The sequence below is a fragment of the Erpetoichthys calabaricus genome, chromosome 8 (genome assembly GCF_900747795.2).
Source record: "Erpetoichthys calabaricus chromosome 8, fErpCal1.3, whole genome shotgun sequence".
Lineage (NCBI taxonomy): Eukaryota > Metazoa > Chordata > Cladistia > Polypteriformes > Polypteridae > Erpetoichthys > Erpetoichthys calabaricus.
In genome coordinates this window covers 51,004,811-51,017,047 of record NC_041401.2, presented here as the reverse complement: position 1 = coordinate 51,017,047, position 12,237 = coordinate 51,004,811, and the positions used below count along the sequence as shown (strand labels likewise).

At 37.3% G+C, this 12,237-nt stretch overlaps 1 protein-coding gene across 1 annotated transcript in view; it reads right to left on the bottom strand.

The window, feature by feature from the left end:
* Positions 1-705: 705 nt before the first annotated feature.
* Positions 706-12,237, bottom strand: part of arhgap15 (Rho GTPase activating protein 15) — a 709,745-nt gene continuing 698,213 nt past the window's right edge. Inside the window, exon 15 of the mRNA XM_028806513.2 lies at positions 706-2,385. Within this exon, the coding sequence (XP_028662346.1) occupies positions 2,205-2,385 (181 nt within the window). The 3' untranslated portion in view covers positions 706-2,204. The remainder of the gene's footprint in view (positions 2,386-12,237) is intronic.

Genomic DNA, 12,237 nt, shown 5'->3' with positions numbered 1-12,237 from the left:
CTTGCCTACTCACTGCACACCTCCATATTTCCTCAATTAATAATTGGCATGGCAGGAGCAGGCAAACATTTTCCACAAGATATGTATGAGCGTGTTTTTGCACACTTGTTCATTTAGGATCTAGAGACAGTGTAATTAAAAAATAACAGTACATAAAAATACATTATTATATGGCACATTTAAAAATTTTAGGATGAAAAACTAAACTTATATTATTGTGTAATATAAATGAGATGGATGATTAAAAATGTGTCTAATCAATATGTGCAAAGAGAAGAATTAGATGGCACTTAGAATAGACCTCAAAAAGCATGTGAAAGGACACTAAGGGTTTGCTTAGAATGTGTACGATATTATAATACATATTTTATCTGTGTTTTCTCACAGAGTTGTATACATTTTTCTGCTGTTTTTAAAAAAACACAGCTGTAGAATTTCATTCAGCAGTTGTCACAGGTTAGGGCTGACAAGTACATTACATGGCAATCAGAGCTCAGTCTGAACTAACTGGAGAGTCAATGTTACGCCTTTCTTAACTAATATTAGGAAGTGTGTCATTTTTAATGTTTCCTCGATTCAAGTATATGAGAAAATAACATAGTGTAATACAGGCTTGAAAAAATATAACTACTGTTCTTTCATATCTGTGTTTTACAAAAGGGCAGTAGCTGTTAGCAACTAAAAATAAAAAGCCATAAACTGCACTCAATTATAACAAATTGTTTATTTCAGAAACATAACATTTTTCCATGTTTTTATCATATTTATTAGACTAAAAAGAATTCTTACACCTTATTTAACATGTACAAAATGTCAGAGGTATGCTTCTTGAACCATAAACCTACTGTGAGCTTCATTGGCAGTCTTTCAAGTCTGCCCCAATATGCCACAGCTCAATTGAGTCTATTTAGAAGTACGCAAATACCTGAAATAATGCACTTCAAATTTTATGCTTTACATTTGTCGATCTTTGTTAACTAACAATTGAAACAAATTGTAAATGGATACAGGTGCAAGCAGAGTCTCTGTCTTTGGCAGTTTCCCAAAGTGTCAGAGGCTGGATTAAGCCTATCATACCCAGTTGTGTTGTCTGAGCAGTTGCATATTCAACAATAGTGGTCTCTAAATGCAGCCAACATGAATTAGCCAAATGCTAATGTCTATACGCCAAGTTTCTATGGACAGTTTTCAACTCACGTTCTAAGCCTTTTCACAGCCCAAATAGCAGGGTTGAACCTTGAGCTCCAATAGTTCAGAAATACCAAAGGGCTCTTTAGAAACAGAAAAGCCTAAAGTGATCCCATCTTTAAAGTGTTGATTTTTTTTTAAACTCCTATGTGAAATTTATTCCTGACTGTCATTAGCTGATACCATAACATTAACTCAACTCTGAGCTGGTAAACAGATACAGCCATCTCTTCTCTGCCAGCTACACTGCATGAAAATAATTAAGCTGCACAATATTAAGATTTTATTTTCCAACACCCTGATATATCAGTCGATCTTGATTTTAAGAAATTGTTATACATTGAGCAATACATAAAAAAAAGTCCTTTGCAAGGCAAAAAATATTTATTTCAAAAGAATTAAAACATGTGTGTTCATCTACTTAAAAATATAGGCAATACATGAATTATACAAAATATGTATTTATCAATTTTAAAACAAGTGAATTTAATGTCTGAAGTATGTAGTATTTTGCCTTTTAGTTCTTTACAGCAGAAATATGTCTAGTTATTGCTTATGTACAGTTGCAGAGAAGGCAACATACACAAATTAATGTTTGTTTTGTAGGAACTTCATACTAATTATCACTTCATTTTAATTTACAAGTCTTAACTATGCAGACAGAAAACTCAACTCTAGATGATACTCAGTATGTACAGTATATACGAAAGTGGAAAGCTTTGATAATTTTGCCTGTTGACACACCTTGCACCAAAAACAAAGCACCACACACTTCAATCACTGTGACTTTTTCTTAAAACCCATCCAAAAAAGATAATGACTTTTAATTAAGGACAAAATCAAATCAGAAGTGGCAAATCAGACTGTGTACAACGTGTAACAATGTGGGATTTAACAGCTACACGATCGGTAGAAATATGTATATGAACTACATGAGCACACGTCTGCAGATGCCAACAACTGATGTGTAAATAAGCATGGCTTATTTAAAGATAATAAAGAGTCCAACAAGTGCTTCAGTGATCAGGTCCAAAGATCTCAGTAAATTCTGTTAGAATGAGTTCGACTATCTGATTCTGGTAGACCATGTTCACAGCCATGTTACCACTGTCAACTTCCGGCCACAGGAGAGTTGGTCCAAACACTATGCCCAAGCCTTGGGTCGACATGAGGTTTTTGGAAGAATGGAGGATGACTCTGTTAAACAAGGAAAAAGACAAAGAAAGTTTAGTTAACGAACATGGTGTGCAAGCAGATTTGATTAATTAGACAATAAAATGTAGCTGTTTTTGATGACAATTGAGAGTTCTTCTTCACTTTTAACAATGGTGAAGTAAATACATTAGGTGCTGTCAAAACTACAAGCATCCTTAAAGTCTTAAATTGTCCATAACACATAGGCAAGTACCAGCATAAGTGCAAAGCATCCAACGATGACAAGTATGCCTTCAATCTTTTAGAACAGAGTACTACACTATGAGGGTAAGTTTATAATAAAAGAAGAAACTGGCGCTTACTTTACATCAAGTGTGTGACTTTACATCAAGGCACCAAAAGTGGCTTGCCTTGGACTGTAATTCAAATAAAAGACAAATCAAAGATAACACGGCATGTAACACATCATCATTATTTGTCACTACCAGTTTAACAGCCATTTTCTGGATATATCCAGGTTAGCCAGTTGCCCCAACACATCTTTTTCTTCGACTCTCCATAGTTCTGAGCATCCTTGGGGTTGAGACCAACTCTTTTAATATCATCCAGCACGTCATTTTTAGCCTCCACCTCTAGCTTGATGCACTGCTTCACCCAGTCATCAAAGAAAATAAAAATGTCTGTATTATGTCATGATGCCAATACCATGGAAGAAAAGTCCAAAGTGACAAGGAAGTGAGCAGGCCCACAATAAAGTTTACTTGCCTCTAAAGATTTCTTCTGCTTTCTTATTGTTTTAATATATGATTTTGTAAGAAAAAGTGAATTTCCTCTTTGGGATCAATAGAGTAATATCTATCTATCTATCTATCTATCTATCTATCTATCTATCTATCTATCTATCTATCTATCTATCTATCTATCTATCTATCTATCTATCTATCTATCTATCTATCTATCTAGAACATTCCATACCTACCTATCTATCTTGTATATACAACCACCTTTCATATCTGCCTCATCTACTGTTTGTATTGTATAACTCCTTTCATATCTATCTGTCTATATCCTCTGACTTTGTCAGTATTCATGAGGTACAACACAGCTCCATCTTTGTACATTGTAAAAACACACATTGACATCAATATTTAAATATTACTTATTAAATCTTCATTATTATTGATAAGGATGTGAGCAACACTGGAGCACCAGAAAGAGCAGTCCTGTCTCCTTTTCTCTTCACTCTGTACACCTTGGACTATGAATGCAGTAACACCAGTTCGTGTCAGTTGCAGACATATTCTGATGAATGATAAAGGGGATGACACAGAGTATAGCAGTCAGGTGGAGAACTTTGTTTCTTAGTGCAAAGAGAACTGTCTGCAACATAACACTACATTAAACAACCTCTACACTTGGCCACTATTCAGGATGTGACTGTGGAGGTGTGAACTGCTACAAGTACTTGAGGCTCCATATCAGTGACTGGTCTCATAACATGGAGGAACTGTATAAGAAATGGCAGAGCAGACTCATTATCCTTAGCAGACTGCACTCGTTTAATGTGAGTAATGACATCCTTTACATGTTGTAGCAAGTGTCTTTTGTTAATTTGACCCCTAATTAAGGGTATACCTTGGTTGATGTGGTTTTGCTTCATAATGGTGGATCTGCACCTTTAAGGAGAAGGTACAGCACAGACAGGACAGTTGGCCTAAAGGGGATTTAACCCAGAAAGATATGAGGAGAGGGACATCTGGAGGTGAAGCAAGGAGCATCAGGGCGCTAGCACAGGAAATCCACAACTGGTGCAACATTCTGGAAGTTGGATTTTTTTTGTTCAGAGTCACAAGTAAGATGCTTCTTAGAAGATAAACTTTTTGTTTGTATTTGTTCTGGAGCCCCCAGTTGCATTTCTGGTAGGACAGAACGTCACTATTATTAGCGTCAGCGGGCTGTGTATTCTGTCTTGCTTCCGGCTTCCATCACTCTCTTACAGCATTTAGGACAGTAAAACTGGACTGTGGTATTTTGGGGGAAACTGGTTACCCATAACAACTACATCTCACACTGTGATTTGTTAATTCTGACTTTGTTCTGGAAACGGCAAAGTATTTGTTGTTGGGATGGTGGAGTTATGTTATAAAGTATTTGCCTTGTATGTAAATATGTAAATACACATTTTCTTTTCTTTACTGTTATCACTGAGTTCTTGTCTGGGATTTTTAGTGAGTGGGTTAAAGAAGGAGTGGGCTTAGGTAGTCTCTCAAGGTAGTGGTACAATGTTTTATAACTCTGTGGTGACCAGTGTCATTTTCGATGCTGTGGTGTAATGGGCTGGAAACATCATGAAAGGCCCACCAAATCAACAAGCTGATTAACAAGTCTTAGTTATTGAACACTCTATTGACCCCACTGGAGGTAGTAGCAGAGAATAGAATGAAGACAAAGCTGTGTGCCACTATGAACAATGCTGCACATCCTCTCTCAGAAACACTAACAATCTGTACTTCTCAGCTAATGAATGATTCATCAGAAGGGTGTCAAGAAACACTGCTGGGGCTCCTCCATACCAAGAGCAATAAGTCTACATGATGCCTCACTGTAACTGTGACTGCTCTTTTTATCTTTAGTCGAGTCAGACGTTTTCTTTCTTTTTAGTTACTCTGGTGTGTATTTGAGGAGGTCATTGTTGTTTGTTATAATATAAACAGTATTATTTATTTATTGTAAATAGCTAAATTTCCTTGGGACAAATATCTATCTATCTATCTATCTATCTATCTATCTATCTATCTATCTATCTATCTATCTATCTATCTATCTATCTATCTATCTATCTATCTATCTATCTATCTATAATAATTACTTACTAATTCTATATTATTATTTCCACTTCTCTTCAGGAACCGAAAAATAAAAGGAAATGGGTAGATATGAGGGGACGTTTATGAAAACGTATTGGAATAATCTATAAAGTATATTGCGTTTGTTACATCATGTAAATCATGCTGTATTGTATGGCTAGGAAAACTGATCTATTTTCAAAGATGTAACATTAATAAACTACAGCATGTCTGTTGAGTCCCATATGCACATCAGTACAATGACAATATGAGTGGCCCATTCATTTTAAACATCACTAACAGCAATGTGTTACATTTAATACAGATAACATTGTCAAACCCACTTAATCCAATTTAGTATCCTGGGGACTGAAGCCTCTCCCACTAGCTGGAGCACATTTGGATGAGGTCCCAGTTCACTGCATTGCCCACTCTTGTACATGCCCACACAGGGCCAATTTTAGTATCCTAATTAAATTAGCAATGGGGGTGGAAAACTGAGCATTTGGAGAAAACCCCACATATACACAGGGAGAACATACAAACTGCACATAGGCAACGGCTAGGCACAGGATTTGACTATAGCACGTGAGATCTCTGGGGCAGCAGCTCTAACCGCTGCTCTAATGTGCCACCTAGAAGTATGAAAATGAGGTTTAATTATATGACATAGTTTTTTTAAGGTTATGTCATATTATTTTATGCATATTACTCCACATTTTAGGTTCTTTAGGATGAGCAGCATGAAATTGTTTACAGGATTCTCAGTTTACAATGAAGAGTCATACAATGGAATACAATGAAAGAGTAAAACAGAGTTATAGAAATATGGATCAAATGTTGCTTGCACAGCCCTTCACATCTGTATGCATTTTGTAACACCTTTTATATCTCAGAGAAAGTACGGTTATAGAGTTTACAGTACCAGAGCCGGGGGGAGGGTTGACTTCAAATATTAAACCATAACATTCCGACAAAATGTTTATAAGGAGAACACTGGGCTTTTGTTGCAAACAAAACTGAAGAACTCCAGATGTTTTTTTTTGTATAAAAATAAAAATAAGCTGTTGTTATATGTGTAAAATGTTCCATGTGGCATTTATGGACAAGTGACAATAATTAAAAGAATTCTTGGAACCTCTAAGACCAATATTTCTATAAAACATTATAAACAAAGGAAGGTATTTCTCAGTTTGTTTGGGTTGATGTGTAATGAATGAGGTTTTCAGCTTTTAATCAGGAGATCAGAAAATGTGTCCACCTTAAATTCCAGCAGGGTTCAGTCTGTCCTGAATTGTTATAATTTGCAAACTCTGGCCATGGTATTACAATTACTGAAACATTTGCTCAAGAGTAAGGTCAGTTCATGCATTTGAAGCCGCAACCAAAATTAGGAAAAGCAATCAGAAGTTTCAAAGTAAGACAAGTTCCAAAATGAACTGTACCCAGAATCAGCAACAGAAAATGATCTCTCAAGATTTCTTGGTTGATGACATTGTGTTTTTGTCAAAGTGATATAGTGTGGTAGGACTATATAGAGGACAACAAATAGCAGAACATTGTAACTCACAAAACATTCTGGTCTTCAAAATTTGAGAAGGCCAAGAGGTAATGGTGTAACCTGAAGAGGTTTTCTAGAATTGGTAGCATCCTGACTAGAGGGTCATCCTCCCAAGCAGTAGTTCACATTCATAGCTGAGTTTTATTAAAAACCTGTTTCAATCTAGCACAAGCCCTGCAAGTGAATGTAACATTGGCTTAACTGTAAAAGAGAAGGTGACAGATTGATTATTGTAGTTGTGGAGTTACGAAAACATTTCTAATGCACTTTGAATCCTTTTGCTCAAAATATACCCTAACAATTTGTATACCATTATTTAAGAGTTGTATTTAATTGATCAATTAAAAAGCTTAACTACAGTGATTAATAATGGTGTTTGGAAGATACACCTGGTGTATGGGAGATAAGCCTGAAGGTCTTGTCAAGCTGAATATGAGTGCAGTGCATTCTGGGGAAGCTGAAAGGAAAAACAGGATTCATAGAATTTTTCTTAGTAAGAAAAGTACAGCTTTTGATTCTAATGGGAAAATATCCTTGATCTTGATGATAATGATTCAATAGCATTTCTTGTCTTTTGAGAAACTAAACAGGGTTATTGTGTGCTTTGTTAGTGGAGAAGAAAACAGATAATCCAAGAATTCTGTGTGTGCAGGAAGGGAAGAGGAGAGTAGCTGCCTTTTTTTTTAGATATTTTTCAGAAAGAGTTCACTTTCTTAAATGCAGTTTGATAATGGAGCTTTTGTCTAAGTAGTTTTCTCACACTTTTGTAAGGAGCTCAGCTAAGTTGATGCTATGGACACCTTCATGGAGCTTTTCAAATCTTGCTATGGACACCTTCATGGAGCTTTTCAAATCTCTACTGTCATGCACATAGAGTTTTCTCTCCAGCAAGAAGTCTTTTTCTTTACATTTTTTAAATTGAGGATATATAATTTACTAGCAAAATACCCGCGCTTCACAGCGGTGAAGTACTGCTTTCAAATTTTTATTAAGAAGAAAAGTAAACCTTTTTAAACTGAGGGAAAATATACCAAAAATTATTTGTTAAGGATCTCTTTGTATACCACGTTGTCTGTTCAGCCCTCCGGTTGTAATATGACCAAGCTGTGCGCTGAGCTTACTCTTGAGCATGCAACGTATAGTTGGCCATGTGAAAAGCAATCTTGCCTCAAATCAATGCCAACCTTTTATAGGGTCTGTCCCTGAGACTTATTAATTGTCATTGCGAAGCAGCGCCTTATTGGAAATTGGAGGCGTTTCAACTGAAATGGGTTTCATCGATAACTTCGCATCCAGCTTTTGAGAGTTTAAACATTCATAAACATCAAAGTGTTCACCACTCAAATTGTCACCTGTGAATCTAAGATGATTAAGAGGCATTGGCGGTTGTCCAAAGGTGTAAAATATTTGGCCATTTTGGTACACTTGAAAGCAACAACCGAACAATTCAGCGGCAGCCATCAACTCACATGCAGAACCATAGGTGAAGGGCTTAAGCATTTCACTCTTATAGTACTCCTGTGTAGTATAATTATCTCCTGTACTGTCATCAGTCCACACCTTGAACCTGTCCCAGTCATTCAATACATAAGACACAATGCTCCTCCGGATATCAACAGTGAGCCTGATATGGCCGTGCAATATGTAACACTGAGAATGGAAAAGGCAGTCGCCATCTCCGGGCATGGAAACCACTCGGTAAGTGACAGTTCTTTGATCGATGGTGATCACCTCGATAGACATGTTAATGGGGGTACGGTTGGAACGATAAAGGAAATGGGTACCTGAACAATGTAATCTAAGTTTAAAATACCTAAACAATAACTATAATCATAATAAACAAACAATAAAACAGCAGAGAAGCCGTGGATTAAATAAAAAGACTGCAGTCATCAGCAGGGAGACGTGAATACCGTGGCGAAGCAAGGAAGGGAATGAAGAGACCGGAGCGACGGACGGCCTTATATAGGCAGGCAGCCAACTACATGGGAGGCGTGGGGATGGGGGACCCAACACCACCTCACACGGCGACCGAGCTGCAGGCTATGGACGTATATATGTACTTAAGTAGGATTCAGTTAGTGTAGGGAACCCACATACCAAATTTCTTGAAGATGGGCCCATAACTAACAAAGACCATTGGAAAGTTCAATATGGTGGCTGACAGTGGCGTCATACCACTGAAGTAAGTACGTACATTGGTTTCGGTTAGCGCAGGGAAGCCTCCTACCAAATTTCATGAAGATGGGGCCATAAATAAGAAAGTTTAAAATGGCGGACGTTGTCAACCGTTATGACCGTTACGCGTAGAATTTCGAAATGAAACCTGCTTAACTTTTGTAAGTAAGCTGTAAGGAATGAGCCTGCCAAATTTCAGCCTTCTACCTATACGGGAAGTTGGAGAATTAGTGATGAGTGAGTCAGTGAGTGAGGGCTTTGCCTTTAATTAGTATAGATAACTAAGGAACTGTACCAACTGGAAAAATGTTATTTGTATCCTTGCTGTTGCCAAATGGACTGGATTAAGACTGCATGAGACAACCCAGGTTGTGTAATGTATTGGTTATATTTGCTCCTATAAATTTTAACTGAAAGCTTAAAATCATCGTCTCTCTGTCTGATTGTTACTAGCAAGTCATGAATCTAGACTACCAATTCCATAAAGCATGAGAGCACCCTTGTGTGAAGCTATCTATCAGTAGTAAAACTGGGTTAAAAGTAAAGTTTTGGAAATAAAGATAGTCTTAGCTAGTAAGCAGCTTCATATAGAGGTCCTTAGAGTTATGGGGTACAATACACAACAGTGATACTTGTACAGGTAAGAGCTTACAGGTAACAGTTGCATAGCTGGTTTTGACATTTCTTCTTATCCCCCCATTAACCCTTTAACCGCCAACTCCCTAAATATTCCCCACGCCAGGCGAAATCTGAACAATTTTTGTTTTTTTACTTTTTTACATTTTTTTTACATTTTTTACATTTATTCAAGCAGTATTGACCACTAAATGTTGTGCAAGTTGCCAGTGTATACACGAAATCTATAAATGTAACCTGAATTCTCAGCTAAGCAAAACATCTTGATACCAAACCGTGCCCTTTCCAATGGTAGATACTGTCGAAACTGTAAGCGGCCCTTCCACGACAATAAACTTTCATCAACTGCAACTGACGGTCCTGGCATGTAGGGCAACTGAAATGCTTCAAATAAATGATCAATCAAAGGACGTAGCTTGAACAAGTGGTCGCGGTTTGGATCTTTCTTATCTGGCTCGTTTCTGTTGTCATTCAAATGAAAGAATTTCAGCAGCAAAGAGAATCGGTTACGTGTCATGACAGCTGCAAAAATAGGTGTTGCATACATAGGATCTGTAGACCAGTACATCTCAATATCTGGTTTTCTGATTATTCCCATCAACATCAAAATCCCAATGAATTTTTTCATTTCGTTTTCATCAGTGTCAAACCAAGCACGAACACGGGAATGTGGAGGTAAATTGGGATTTTTCTCAATAAACTGTGCTGCATACAGATTTGTCTGATGAACAAAATGTCTAATCAAATCAGGTGACACAAACAGCTCATAAAACTGCTCAGCAGTGTAATTGTTTACATCAACAATAAAGCCACACGTTCCCTCAAACGAATGCAGAAAAGGTAGTTCACCACGGGCAGCAGCCCAGCTGAGATGCTGGGGATACACCCACTCAGCGCCGTCATCCGATGCGTCTTCATTCACAATATCATGCAGCGCACGTTGCTGCTCATCACTGTCACTAAAATCTTCTTCAGAACTGCTACAATCATGATCAGAACTGTCCAAAATCGCCTGCAAAGCCTCACTTGAAGTCAGTTTACGTTTCGCCATATTCACAGCTGTTACATGCGAATCACGTCACATGACCGGCCAAAACAACCACAGACTTGTCGAAATACAACGTAGTAATAATACCCACGCCAAACCGTCAGTTATACTACTTGCCAGGCATTCATATAACCACAGGCAAATGTGCCGGATAATTCCGGCAGTATGGCGTTAGCATTAAAACAACGGTGCCGGATATATCCGGCAGAGGGCGGTGAAGGGGTTAAGTAAACAAAACCTAAGATTTTAGTTGGTGCCGTTCATTTTAGGTGCATGTCATGGGTGACAATAAAACAAATGAGACAGACTTTTTCATCCAAAATTGGCCTACAGAATGTTACTGTAAACCTCCAAGGTCTCCCTGTGCTCATCCCTTCCATTTTTATGCATGTTTATATTCAGGTAGTAATCAGTTTCTCATATTGTAATTATTTGACTACCATTGACTGCCAAGACTTCAAGGGTTTGAATGAATGCACAGCTTCTTAAGCAGTGATAAACATTTCACACCAAGTTATTTTCATATTCCTCATGGGATCATGTTTATATGGATACATGTGTTAACTTTCTAGATTCCCATAGCAACCATACTCCAAGAAAAGTTTTGCATTTCACTTGTTTTTAGATTATTGCACAAAATCAATTACAGGATTAATTTGTTGTTTATTTTCTAAATAAGTTGTATTAATACATTTATTAATGTGTTTATAGAATAAAATATATTTCTCAACCAGCACACAAGAATAAAATTTCAACACAAATTCCCACTCAGCTTGTTGTTTTAAGAAATGTATATGGTATTGACAAAGTTCACATTCAATCAAATCTTTTGATATTTTTATCTCACTCTTAGCTACAATTTAAGCTCTGTTTAAAAAAGGTGTCCAGGGTTTTTTGTTCTGAGCCAATAATATGAAAATGGGCATATTTCATGGGTTGTATTTCTGCACTTGAAAAAACTTTACACCATAAGATGGAATGGAAAGACCATCATATAATGAAAGCTGACTCACAATAGTCTTTTGGTTCTGATAATTAATTTATCTGCTTAAGTAGGATATATATAATTACCATCACCAAAGCTCATAAACTGCTATACTTTATATATGATGGTAATTCTCTACTGCTCCATGGGATGGCGCTGTACGATAATGTTCTCTCCTATCCGCCATCTGCAGACCAGGAGACAGACAACTCTACACCAGCAAAATCACTTACAGTGTCCGTCCACCTGGACCAGGCCTTTTCCTGCACCATATGACCAGAAGAACCGCCATCTTGAACAGGACTCCAGTCTGAGAAGACTCGATGTTTGCATTTTCGCTTGCTTTATATGAATTTATTATACTTTCAAGTATACAGTGTTTGCCCAAGGGTACCCTGACAATCCTCCTCTCTCCATGTTCTCGCATTAATATATTTTTATATATCTTGGCCTTTTTAGTGTGTTTGAAACCCATTCCTTGTTGAAGGACCGGACGATTGTCAGTGTGGTGAGGAGGGTCTACCTTGGAGGATCATGGCTAACCATTGCAAACCATCCGCAACCCATAACCTTTAAATACAAATTGCAAACCAACCGTGGTGACTCACAACTCATAGTTTAAGAAACACTGCTCTGATGT